The sequence below is a fragment of the Cornus florida genome, unplaced genomic scaffold (assembly GCF_030987335.1).
Source record: "Cornus florida cultivar Cherokee Brave unplaced genomic scaffold, ASM3098733v1 CherokeeBrave_3.0.0_Hap2_Chr10, whole genome shotgun sequence".
Taxonomy (NCBI): Eukaryota; Viridiplantae; Streptophyta; class Magnoliopsida; order Cornales; family Cornaceae; genus Cornus; species Cornus florida.
The window spans coordinates 43,097,102-43,109,960 of NW_026775580.1; the positions used below are offsets into that span (position 1 = coordinate 43,097,102).

At 36.0% G+C, this 12,859-nt stretch overlaps 2 protein-coding genes across 3 annotated transcripts; one reads left to right on the forward strand and one right to left on the reverse strand.

Moving 5' to 3' along the window:
* The first annotated feature begins 261 nt into the window (after positions 1 to 261).
* On the forward strand, positions 262 to 918 carry LOC132277538 (uncharacterized). Its single transcript, XM_059779388.1, has one exon. It carries the CDS (start codon positions 262 to 264, stop codon positions 916 to 918), a length of 657 nt encoding a protein of 218 aa, XP_059635371.1.
* Positions 919 to 3,207: 2,289 nt separating this feature from the next.
* LOC132279615 (uncharacterized) lies at positions 3,208 to 9,701 on the reverse strand. 2 transcript variants are annotated; one of them, XM_059781634.1, is made up of 6 exons: positions 9,474 to 9,701; positions 8,644 to 8,879; positions 8,293 to 8,551; positions 4,064 to 4,243; positions 3,827 to 3,982; positions 3,208 to 3,756 (listed from the first exon to the last, which is right to left on the reverse strand). In XM_059781634.1, exons 1-6 carry the CDS (start codon positions 9,540 to 9,542, stop codon positions 3,583 to 3,585), a joined length of 1,074 nt encoding a protein of 357 aa, XP_059637617.1. In that variant the 5' UTR covers positions 9,543 to 9,701; the 3' UTR covers positions 3,208 to 3,582. The 2 variants fall into 2 exon arrangements, with proteins under 2 accessions (XP_059637617.1, XP_059637618.1); XM_059781635.1 differs by lacking the exon at positions 9,474 to 9,701 and adding an exon at positions 9,040 to 9,451.
* Positions 9,702 to 12,859: the final 3,158 nt, after the last annotated feature.

Below are 12,859 nucleotides of genomic sequence, written 5' to 3' on the forward strand. Positions count from 1 at the left end.
ACACAGTCATATGGGTTGTCTCTAAAATCCGCTATCTCAGCTTCTAAGAGGCTCAACAGTAAGAGCACAGAAAAACCGAACTAGATTCTGGAGTTCCTAAGGTCCCATGGTTTCACTAAACATCACATTTCAATCCTCATTTCTAGACGCCCAAATAGAATTTTGTTTGATCCACATAGAAATTTGAGACCAAAATTTGAGTTTTTTGAATCTTTGGGTCTTGTCGGACCTGACTTACCTAGGATTCTCTGTAAATCCAACATGTTAGATAGCAGTTTAGAAAACCAAATCAAACCCACATTTGATTTTCTTAAAGGATACGTAAGGGCCAATGAGACTTTAATTCTTGCAGTTAAACAATCTATCCGCGTCCGCCTGTGCAACGTTCAGAAAGTTATGGTGCCAAACATCGACACCTTGTGGGCTCATGGTGTGCCTAAATTCCACATTGAAAAACTGATCATGATGCAGCTTAGAGCACTAATGTTGGGAGTTGACGTGTTTAAAAACGTTACTGATGCAATTAAGGAAATGGGATTTGATCCCAAAAGTCAATCATGGGCTATCACTTCAATGTCGATGAATACCAAACACAATTGGGAAAAGAAAAAGGAAGCTTTCATGAGCTTTGGTTGGTCTGAAAGCACATTTTTGCGACTGATATTTATGCTTGGCTCAGAGAAGAAGATCAGGGAACTCATGGATTTCTTGGTGAACAAGGCGGGGTTAGGAGCATCAGAGAATGCTAAATGCCCAAATCTTATTCGAAATAATTTAAGGAGAATCAATCCAAGATGTTCTGTTCTGCAAGTTCTGATGTCAAAGGGTTTGATTGGGAAGGAGGTAAATGTGCTTTGCGCGTTAGATTGTGGCAAAAAGCGATTTGAGACCAGGTTTTTGACAAGTATAAGGAGGTAGCTCCAGAGGTACTCAAAGCGTACAAGGGTGAGATAGAATTTCATGGATTCAATACTTGATTGTAGGACAACGCGGAATCAGAGAACCAAACAACGGCTAGTTATGAGTGTTTTTTTTTTTTTTTTTTGGGTGGGGGGATTGAGTTTAACATTTGTTATTTTGACCTCCTATTTGACACCTATGCTCAATGACACCCTTTTATTTTCTTTTCAGCAGATGTGCGGACCGAATTTTATAAAATTATAATTTTGCCCTTCCCTTAATGCAATATATTATAAGGACATTATTGACTTTTTACATTGAACGTCACTTTCTAGTAAGACAATGCATTTAGAAGAGATCAAAATAATAAACGTTGAACTATTGTAATTTACTCTAAGGCCTAGTTTGGTGTGATGGAATGGAGGTAGAATGGAATGACCATTCCACTTTCTCATTCCTTTCTCTTATTTGGTGTGCCCCTTTAAAAGTGGAATGACCATTCCCTTGGAATGCTCATTCCAGCTTTTAGATGGAATGACCATTCTTCTTTTGGACTTGTGGAATGGTCATTCCATTCCCACTAAATTAAAATAATAAAATGCAAAGACCAAAAAAAACCCATACGTATTCTTTTTTACAAATCTGGCAAATTCTCCTCCATCTCTCCTCTCTCATTACGCGATTGTACACCCTCTCTCTCTCTTCTCTTTCTCTCTTCACACTTCACTGTATACCATGGAATATATATCTCCCTCTCTAATTCAAATGATGCAATTATTGAAGATTTTGTTATTAAAACTTTCAAAGAACGTCGCCGGAGAAGATGATTGGAAAATTCGTCGAGCGAGTGAGATCTAAGGCTGTTCTCCGATGGCGACGCCTCCCCTCTGTTCGATCACCTTCCAATTCGTCTTTATCTCGAGAATCTAGTTGAGAAATTTCCTAATATAGAGTACTTTCCAGACGACGATGATGCCGGCAATGTTGAGATTAATGGTGAGAGTTTGGGGCTAGAGATCAATTGAACATGAGGAAGACAATCATAACCACTCTTTCCTAGTTTCATGTTTGGTAAGACACCTCTGACGATTGGGCAAAAAAGCAAGACGAACTGGAGCTTTAATTTGCCAAGTCTTCAACCTCATCCTTCCTTTTCAATTCTTTTTTCTCGTTTATTTTCTATCTCTGTCTCATCTATTTTCTCTTTTTATTTTTACAAATGTTAATTTTTTTAGTTAATTTTTTTTTTACTAATAATAAAATATAATTTAAAGAAACAATATAAATTCATTATATTCTAACTTTCTTACCAAATAGTGGAATAAGAATTGATCATTCCATTTTTACACATTCCATGTTTAGAACCAAACGGTAGAATAAAAATCATCAGTCCCATTCCATTCTCATTCCATTCCCATTCCATTCCAATTCATTCCACCACACCAAACTAACCCTTCATAATTTACTTTTGGGTGGGTTACTTTTGAGGTGGGATAGAGCTGCAAACCGAGTTGTTTATAATTAGCTCGGACTCAGCTCGTTAAAAGTTCGCCTCGAACTCGTTCATTTAGTAAACGAGTTGAGCCTGAACTCGATTTTCAAGCTTATTTACTAAACGAACCGAACTTGAGCAACATTGAGCTCGGCTAGTTAAGCTCGTTAATACAAAGGCCCAATTATATTGACATTTTGCATTTAAAAGATTTAACCCAAATTAATATAAGTGTGGCCCAACTCAATAATAAGCCCAAAGAGTTTAATTCATTAGCCCATGAGTTCATCTCGATCATTAATATATCACATGGAGGCACATTTTAGATTGCTAATGTTAAGAAAAAGAAAAATAAAACCCTAGATTTCTTAGTTTGCTAATGTTCATATTGAAAATTTGTTTTTGTATTGAGTCGATTTAACCTTGTAAAGGTTGATTTCATCTTCAAAAGGAGTTCTGTATTTCTTTTTTTCCAGCCCAAGCAAGCACCTCTATGTAGATGACAAGTCGATCCCGAGCAACCCAAAGCTAAGCTCAGCTCGGCTCATTTGCAGTCCTGGGGGTGGATGGGGTGAAGGGGTGGTGGTTCGGTTATGATTCGACCCTCCAATCCTATGCTATCTTGGGGTTGACAATTTTTTTTTAGGGTTGACAAAAACTGTGGTTTAGCATTGAAAGAAGGTTGACAATGCTATTTTGTTTTTGTATTGAGTCGATAGAACCTTTTTTTTTTTTCGGGCTTTTTTCTTTTTAATCCAAAATTTTAAAATCAAATGATGAAGAACCATCATCAATAAGTAAATAAATACAGGAACTACCAGAAAATGTTAGGACATGATTAAGAACTACCATCAGTAAACCAATATACACCACTGCTTGAAACTGAATTTATATTGTAACTCAAGAATAACCAATGAATCACATTGGTAAACAAAAATGTACACGGATACACCTGAACCGGTACGTGAAGAAAATGAGATTCAATTAAATTTAATAAATTAGTGAAAAAATAGAAGGTAAATATGGCAGCATCAGGTTGTTTTCCCAGCAGCCAAATTGTTTGCACTCACCGTGATCGGCCGGCCCAGGAAATAGGGGGATGTGAGCAATAAGTTGCAAAGGCTACAACTTCACTTGAGCAAAATCTGATTCAGAGGCTGCTATCTACATCAATTTGTGTATTGCTGAAACTACAATTTGTAGTCTGCATGGAGGAACCTCTCAAATGAGGTTCCATTAAGCGCTTTCCAGATATCATCCCAATTATCAACGTGTTCTGATAAGGGGCCTTTATGTATCTTAACTTGACGGCTACTAAGGTTTCTATATGGTACTCGCATGAACTCTTGAACATCCACAAGTTTCTGCAGAAGAAAATTAAGAAAAATTATAGCTGAGAATTGAGAGAAGTAACAAATGGTGTTCAAGTCTTACAGTGTGGTTGCTGACAATATCCTCATAGTAAAGAACGATATGGCGAGTGCTTTTAAAGTATTCTATAGCTTTAGCAGTCATCTCCTCCGCTTCCTTTAGATTCGGTAAAAGTAATGTGGCGTTAATGCTAGGCTTGTACTTAGCAAGTATTTGAGCCTGCAAGGCATTAGCAACTATGAAACTACGAATTACAATATTTACACACATAAGAGACAGAGAGAGAGAGGGCGAGAGGACCTCCTTTGATGAATGCACATGAGACTTGTGGGTTCCATTCAATAGCTTAGCATTGGTGTCATATGAATTAGCAAGCAGAGAAATCATTCTACGCAGAAGATTCCTTCGCAAGAGAAATATTGCAGACACACCTCTTTTATTGAAGTACTCTACTATCTCTTTGTGATGAGCCATCAGTCCCTGCAAGACATATAGGTTCTGTAAGACTTGAGAAAAGCTCTCTTAAAACAATAAGGTAAAAGGTTAAGTACTTAAGTTTCCTTAAAACATATTACAGGAGCCCGAAAAAAATTTGAGAGGGGACGGCCTCGAACACAAGAAGTTTAAAAAAACTCAAACAACTAATAAACAAAATAACTTTAACATTTATCGTATCAAGTTAACATATTAGAAAAAAATTAGGTATATTATATAAGTAAAGAAAATTTTGGTTGGGGCAAATATTTAGTGGGAGCATTATTAGAATTTTAGCAAAAATTGAGGTCTATAATATAAATAAAGGGAAACTCAGTGGGGGAGGCCGCCCCCATTGACTACTACATAGCTCCGTCCTTGAGGATGACCACTCCTTTTGGACTTGCAACCTAATTATCTCATTGCACAAAGAGAACAAGAATATATATATATATATATATCACAGCCTTCTATGCCCATGACTGTCTTGCGTTCCTCTAATTGCATATCCACTGGCATGCCAAAATGCTGCTCTAATTCTTTAATGAATAAATAAATAAATAAAATAATGCAATTATGTTGGCTTCTTTTCTTTTCTTTTTTTTTTTTCTTTTCTTTTTTACTTTTGAATCTTTCTAACGTTTCATTTACTGACATACTTCAATTATTTCCTGCTGGCAATGCAAGCATAAATGAACTAGTTGGGACCACAAAATGATAACTTTCCACATACATACTCAAGTTTCTCTAGTAGTCTTCTGTCATTGCCCACAAGAAGCCGCGTCACAAAGAGGAGGGTAGGGGTCGCCAGGATGTGAGTTAACTTGTCAAATAAAATAAAATAAAAAAGTTCAACTCGGATGCCCCATTAACTTCATTCTAATTTCTTCCTTTTATTTCAATAATGTATCTAACCAATAGCTACATTTGGACCCCAAGGAGTTGGCTCAAGTGGGTAAGTGTTACAAAGGGGAGCTTGTCCCACATCAGATCCGGATGAAAAAATGAATAGGTATAAATGGGTTAATATGCAACACTAGCTATTAGGTAAATGAACAAGCGCCCACCCGTTACACTTACTATCAGAGTCAGACCCAATCCTTAATCCGGTGTCATGCCAAGAATGTTACCCCGAGTAGGCGAGTTTAGGTGGAGCAGAGTGTTACAAGGGGGAGCTTGTCCCACATCGGATCCGAATGAAAAAATGAGTGGGTATAAATGGGTGTTGCCCACCCGTCAGTGGCTAAGATTAGACTCTTCTTGAGTGCAAAAAATTCCTTTAGGAAAAAAATATATATAGCTGCATTTTGTAGTTTTTTCATTTAGCTGCTATTGCTCTATGGGTAATTTGTAAATTTACACTACTGCTCCATATACAGACAGGTTGTACAACTATAAACTTAATAGTCAAGACTCTAGACCCCACCCACTCCATTTGGGCCCTCCAAGACAGGAAAAGCAGTGTTCAAAAATCCTCAAAATATATGTCAGGAAGGTCTGGTGCAAGTTTCACAATATAAGATCTCTATACATCTGAAAAGTACTCCCAGCTTGCAATCATTCTTGCACCTAAATTGGTATCAAACTTTTCAAACACCTTAAGCAGAGACCATTTCACATGGTAGAGATAACACTTCATTCACGTCCTCGGGAACACTTGGTTTTGCTACTTCACTACGCTAACATTTCAATATTCAAGGTCCCCAAAGCAACAATGTAAAATCAAAAAGTGGGTATATGTCTATGCTTCTCAGGATAATTATATCCACATGGAAACAGAAGCTTTAGCTGTGGTCACATGTTTCAAGGAAGGCTTTGTAGGTGAAATAGAATTAGTGTTCCAAGCTATCTGGAACAATGAATAAGCGAAAATTGTAGACTACAGGATGCCTTCATACTAGCATAATAAATAGGGTAAATTACACTTAGACCCCCTGAGGTTAGGTCATTTTTTAGCTAGATGAAGATTTTAGTTTTAATTTTCACTTATATTTGAAAGAGTGATTTCGTATTTCACTTGCACCCCAAATGTCAATTTATAGTGATTTCAGAATTATTTTAAGTGTAAAATGACTATAAAACCCTTTTGACTTTGTATTGATTTTATCATATATATAAAATGACTTAATTACCCCAACATACCCATTTGAAATTACCAAAATGTCCCCAAACTGAATCCTGTGGACAGAGTTTATTGGTGGAATCAGTAGCTCGGCGGGAAGCTTGAAATGCTGACACTGATGATGCTGAAATGCAAGGAACAACAACCAAGGAATGAGCTGGTAAGAGGTGGATCTGTTCCGCAAAAACGAGCAGTGATGGGTGGCGGTTGGCAATCGCTGAATTGGGGTGGGTTTGTTCCGGCGTCGGTAATGATGGATGACATGAATCCAAGGCATCATGGAACGGCGAGAATAGGAGGCTATGATGAGTGGACGATTAACGTTTCTGGCAAACTTACTGGCAGAACTGTCTTCACAGGTGAGCATGGAGTGCACGCCGGCGAAATGGGTCTACGGTGATGATGGACGGCAGTTCAAAGCGACGGCGATGGCTGGTGATTGATGGGCCGACGATGTTAAAGATGATGGCATGGTTTTGACGGCGACGGATTGAGCAGCTCAACATGGACGACAGTACAGAATGGCAGTGGGAACACTCCGTCCAAACTCTCTCCATCGTCACCACCATCTTGCAACCGGCAAAACTTACCGGCGGGCTGCGGAAATGTCTTCACCGGTGAGCAGAGAGTGCACAGCGGCAAAGTGGGTCTAGTGATGATGGACGGCAGTTCGAAACGAAGTGGGTCTGTGGTGATAATGGGTCGGCGATGGCGAAGATGATGACATGGTTTTGATGGCGACGGATTGAACAGCTCAACATGGACGACTGTGCAGAATGGCAGTGAGCTCGAATGGGAATGCTTGGTTAATGGGCCGGCGATGGCAGAATGGCAATGACCCAGAAGCCGCTAATGAAGATTACGATAGCATGGGATTGGGGACTTTTTTGCTGTAGGGTCGCCGAGGAGGCGGCCTAGGTCGGCAGAATAGTCGATGATGAAGACGGCAGCGCATACAAGAGCGGTGCCGGTAGCTATGAAGGGGCGGCGGCACCGAAACGGGAGGTGCAGCGATCGATGTAGTAGCCGGCAACTGGATATATTTATATATGGGCTTTTTGTCATTTAAGAATACACATATTTTGTATTAAATAAGTAAGGGTAAAAGGGTCAATTCACATGTATCAGAAGTGTAAAAGTAAGTTGGGGTGTAAGTGAAAGTTAAAACCAAAATTTTCATTTAGCTGAAATATGACTCAATCTCAGGAGGTGTCAGTGTAATTTGCCCTAATAAAAAATATAGAAAATTTATATTCTTAGATTATATATTTGGTGTAAATAACATTTTCTTATAGAATAGCATTTACATATATAGACCAAAAATATAAAGCTGTACAAATATATGATGTAAATTTGAATCATTAAAAATTTCGTTTGTTTCGTGGAAAAGAGCTAAATTACTCTTGCTTGGCAAATACTACAGTATTAAAAGCAATGCATCACATTTTCTGAACATATCAGACAAAAAATCGGGAATTCTCTTTTCCTAGAGTGAACATGCTTACCTTGCTACATGATTTTTAGAGTTCGAGAGAAAGCCCAAAACTTTTAGGGGAAATGGTTTCTAAAAAAGATGTTCACATAAGAGTAAATTGAAAAGTTGAGGTTTAGTATTTCCTACTATGATCTACATTTCTTTATACCTCTCCTATTGCTTCTACACTAAACACATTTTCCATATTTCTTCTCGTGGTTACTTCCAATTTCTATTTCCCATGTCTTCTCAAGTAACCCACTTTGTCAAAAATGAACCAGATTTATATAGTTTATACATAGCTAATTCAAGGACCGACATCTTCGGGGAAAAAATGACCTTGATATTTACTATATATAGATAATCAATTAAGTTGAACAATAGGATCACTCATCTAACAAAAGTAGATTACTAGGTTTCCCTTAAAAAGCACACAATTCTAAAATTTATGCTACCCACCTGATTAAGCATCCATTTGAACCCAACGGCAGCCGAGCACTCATTCTTGGAGGCACTACTCATCCAATCAAGATTATATAATTTATCCATTGTATTCAAAATGGTCGAAACATTCGTCCTCCTCTCTTTGACAGAGAAGATTTCTCCATTCGAGCTCACATTCATATGACTATTCAACAATGTCTCAAACCATCCACTCCCGGATCTCTGCATCGACAAGATGGCAAAGTACCGGACCGGATTGCAGGCACATTCCTCCCTACAAATGAATTGAAACCCATAATTTCTATAAAAAAATATGAAATTCAACCCGAAAACAATAAACCACAGACAATAGTTTTTCCAAATTACCTGCCAAAGGAATTGGGTTTTGGGAAATGCACATATTGGATTTCCCATTCTTCAATTGGGGGCTTACGACAAGGCTGGTCAAACACTCTGATGTTTAGAAATTTAGTTTTTTCCATGATGCTTGTTTGCTTTAGACAAATTGAGCAAATATATACTCCACAAACCATAGCAAAAAGCAAAACCACAGTTCTTAACAACAGTGGAGATTTCTTTGGTGCTTTTATGACCAGTATATCCTGTAATAATATAGAGGTAACCCAGATGTTATTTTTTTGCTTAAAAATGTATAATAATGATACAGCTTATGAATCTGTAAAATGAAGATAACAGAATAAAATTAAGTTAAAATCATTAATTAAAAAAAAAAAAAAAATTGCAGAAATTAGTCAGTAGTACCATAGGAGAGAGGAGCTAAGCAATGGTTTCCACCTAAAAATCTCCATGAAGAAGTCAGAGAAAAATGGAAGGAGTAAAATCAGATTTTGGGTGTGATTCTGTTTTATATATTTTGAGAGAAAATAGGCAAAAGAAATGGTCAGAGTATGCTACTTGAAATAATCAAATCATAGAGCATTTAAGGCTTCACATTTCACAATATGGAGTGAAGGAAAAAAAACAAAACACACACACACATATAAATGTTCTTGTAACCTTTAAATGCAATACATATTCAAAAACTTGTCAAAAATAATAAATAAATAAAAATAAAAAATAAAATCCTAAACACCATAACTCTATTTGAAAATTTGAATGATAAAAGGGTAAAGAATGAAAATAGAAATGATGAAAAAAAAAAAAGGTGAGAGAGACCATGATTTGTGAACACACACCTTGTGGAAGGAGCATATATCTTCAGACATTCTTTGGGGGAAGAAGGAACACAGAGATGAAAAGGGCATTGATGGTCTTTTCCTTTTCCTTTTCCTTTTCCTTTTCCTTTCTCTCTCTCTAAAGTTTAAAACTTAAACTCTCTCTCTCTCTCTAAAAAGTAATATTGTTTTAGAGAGAGAGAGAGAGAGAGAGAGAGAGGGAGAGAAGAAAAGTGAAGCTGGTTTTGGTTGAAGGAGGTTTCGAGATGTTTTTTCCTCGTGAAGAACGTCATCATTTACACCCTCACGCTCTCTTCTCTTCGTCTTTTTCCTTCTTTAATTAATTTAATCATAATTCCACTTTAGTTCTTTCCAGCAGTAAACTACTCCCTCTCTGTCTCTCCGCCTTTAGCCATTTTAGAGACTTATCCTAAATCCTTGATTTAGGATTCTTTGTTTTTTTTTCAAAAAAACTGTTTCTAATTTATGTTTTCATATTTTTTTCCTACCAAATAATATCATAATAAGTGCCCATCTGATAATTATTTTCGTTTTATGTTTATATTTTTATTTGGAAGGAAAATACGTCCAAGCATTTTTTTTGGTAGGGTAAAATTTGTTATAAGATTTTTAAAAGCAAGAATATAAAAACATGTTGAGTAAAAATGTGTTGCAAGATAAAAAAAATAAAATGATTAAAAAAAAATTATTGCTACAACCAATAAGCCTGTAGTCTAGCGATATCAAACTCCTACTTCTCAACGAGAGGTCAAGGATTTGAGCCTCAGTAGAGACATATGTGTGACTACCAATTAGGTAAAAAAAAAAAAAAAAAAAAACTATTACTACACAAAAAAATTTTATTATTATTTTTTTCCGGGACATGATATTATTCCTTTATTTTTTTTTTACATTGTAACAAAAATTACCAAATACTCTCTAGTTTTTGTTTCGCTACAACACACTACTTCCAACAAAAAAATAAATGTTTAAAAACTGTTTTTAACATGCCTTAAACCTTTTAATTTAATTTGCTAAAAAGGAGGCATATTTGCCATCCCAAATAATAAATTTTACACTCCACTCCTCATCATAAAGCAAAATGAGTTCATCCTCGAATGTGGTTTTATTTAAACCAAAATAAATAAGTGATGAACCTCACTAATAACCACTATTTTCAACCATACCAAAACTCCTATTATATGATAATTTTCAAACTCAAAAATATTTCTCGAAATAAGAAATTTTAAGCTAGAAAGAAAAACCGAAAAAATTTAGACAAAAAAGTGATTTACAAGACTATAACTCTTATGAAATTACGTTTGAATAAGCAGGATGGGGGAAAATATATATATATATATATATATAAATCCCGAGAAAGCAAAAAGCAAAAGAAAAAAAAAAGTGTTAACGATTTGTCATATTGGGTATCTTGGAATAGAAAAGAATGAAAATGATAAACAATTATTGAAATAATGAAGGGAAAACAACCACTTCATTAGGTATTTATAAATTTGACGGTTACATTCAATAAGAATGCAAAATCATTGTTAAGGAATGCAGTGGGCAACTTGCTGAAAGAAAGGAATTTGAGAGAGAAAGGAAAGGAAAGGAAAGGAAAGAAAAGAAAAGTAATTTGAGAGAGAAAGGAAAGGAAAACCAATTCAATTTTTTTTTTTTTTTTTTTTTTTGAAAGGTAAAACCAATTCAAATTGCTGAAACATACTTTACAGAGGGCGTGCCCTCCACTATCCAATTGTCCAAATAGCAAGTCATATTCAAATGTTCTGCACTATGTAGAATTATATTACTTTATTGTCTATTTCTTTGTTATCTAAACATTTTCTTTTTTGGGTAGGTATTGGCTTTATTTTTTATTTTTTTTTTAGCTTTTTTTGTGTTTATAAAATGGTCTTACACGTTATTTGAAATCTTAATTCAGTATTTAATTCTGAATAAATAGATTAAGCGTTTATTTAATTAAACGCATTTGATAATTTGAATATCATTGATAATGATAAACGTCACTTAAAATATGATAAAATTTTAAGCAACAGGAACATCATTTATAATCTTGTTGTTAGAAATAAGAGATAGAATTGAACTCTGTATATTGATGTAAATTATAAGAGATACAAGAGGGGTTTATATAAGAAGGGTTATGAGTGATGAATAAGTAATCCGATATAAGGTAACTATATTTTATAATCCTATACAAGGTAACTATATATTGTAATCCTATACAAGGTAGTAGATATTATATAATATAGTAAGAATATATATTTAATATATTTTAACAGCCCCCCTCAAACTCAAGGTGGATTGAATGAAACCATCTTGAGTTTGGAAATGAAATCTTGAAAGCGACATGACGGAAGCGATTTGGTGAAAGCATTAGCGATCTGATCATGTGAAGTGATAGACCGCAATTGTAAGGTCTTCTGAAGAAGATGATGACGAACAAAATGATAGTAAATCTCAATATGTTTTGTGTGCTCATGAAAAACATCATTATGTGCAATCTGGATTGCACTCCTATTATCACAATAAATAGGAATGGCAGTGGATGAAGAAACGCCCATGTCTTGAAGGAGCCAACGCAACCATAGAAGCTCAGAAGTAGTATCAGCAAGCGCCCTGTACTCAGCTTCTGTGTTAGATCGTGCAACGACAATATATTTCTTGCTACGCCAAGAGATAAGTGAATCACCAAGAAAGAAACGCCAAGAGATAAGTGAATCACCAAGAAAGAAACAATAGCCGATGGTGGAACGACGATCAGTAGGGTCTCCTGCCCAGTCTGCATCGGAATAAGCATAAAGAATAAGCAATGACTGGAAAGAATAAGGCAGTCCATGAAACATAGTGCCTTTGAGATAACGAAGGATGCGATGAACAACAACAAAATGAGTGGACCGAGGGGCAGTCATGAACTGACTAACTATGTGAACGGCATGAGAGATGTTGGGACGAGTGACAGTGAGATGAACCAGACTACCTACCAATTGGCAATACAAAGTACCATCTCGAAGAGATTCTCCATCATGTAGATTAAGTCTAATATTGCACTCAAGGGGGGTATCAACAATCTTGCTGTCAGTGAGACCGAATTTCGAGAGAAGATCGGATATGTATTTCGCTTAAGTAAGATAGTATCCATCTATAGAGGTACTTATCTCAAGACCAAGAAAATAACTAAGGGGTCCAAGATCCTTTATCTTGAACTGATGATTGAGAAATTGTTTAAGCTCCTGAATTCCTATCAAATCATCTCCAGTAATGATCATATCATCAACATAAAGTAAAAGGAGAATGATACCTCGATTGGTGCGGTGAACAAATAAAGCAGAGTCATATGGACTAGCAGAGTAGCCAAGTCAAGAGATAGTCTGACTGAATTTGGCAAA

Bases quoted from the DNA above. Each gene is read 5' to 3' on its own strand.
- LOC132277538 (XM_059779388.1), top strand. From the start codon at position 262: ATGTTAGATAGCAGTTTAGAAAACCAAATCAAACCCACATTTGATTTT.
- LOC132279615 (XM_059781634.1), bottom strand. From the start codon at position 9,542: ATGCCCTTTTCATCTCTGTGTTCCTTCTTCCCCCAAAGAATGTCTGAA. The intron at 8,552-8,643 runs GTAATTTGGAAA...ATTCATTTGTAG, and splicing joins AAACCCAATTCCTTTGGCAG to GGAGGAATGTGCCTGCAATC. The intron at 3,983-4,063 runs GTCCTCTCGCCC...AATGCCTTGCAG, and splicing joins ATGTGCATTCATCAAAGGAG to GCTCAAATACTTGCTAAGTA.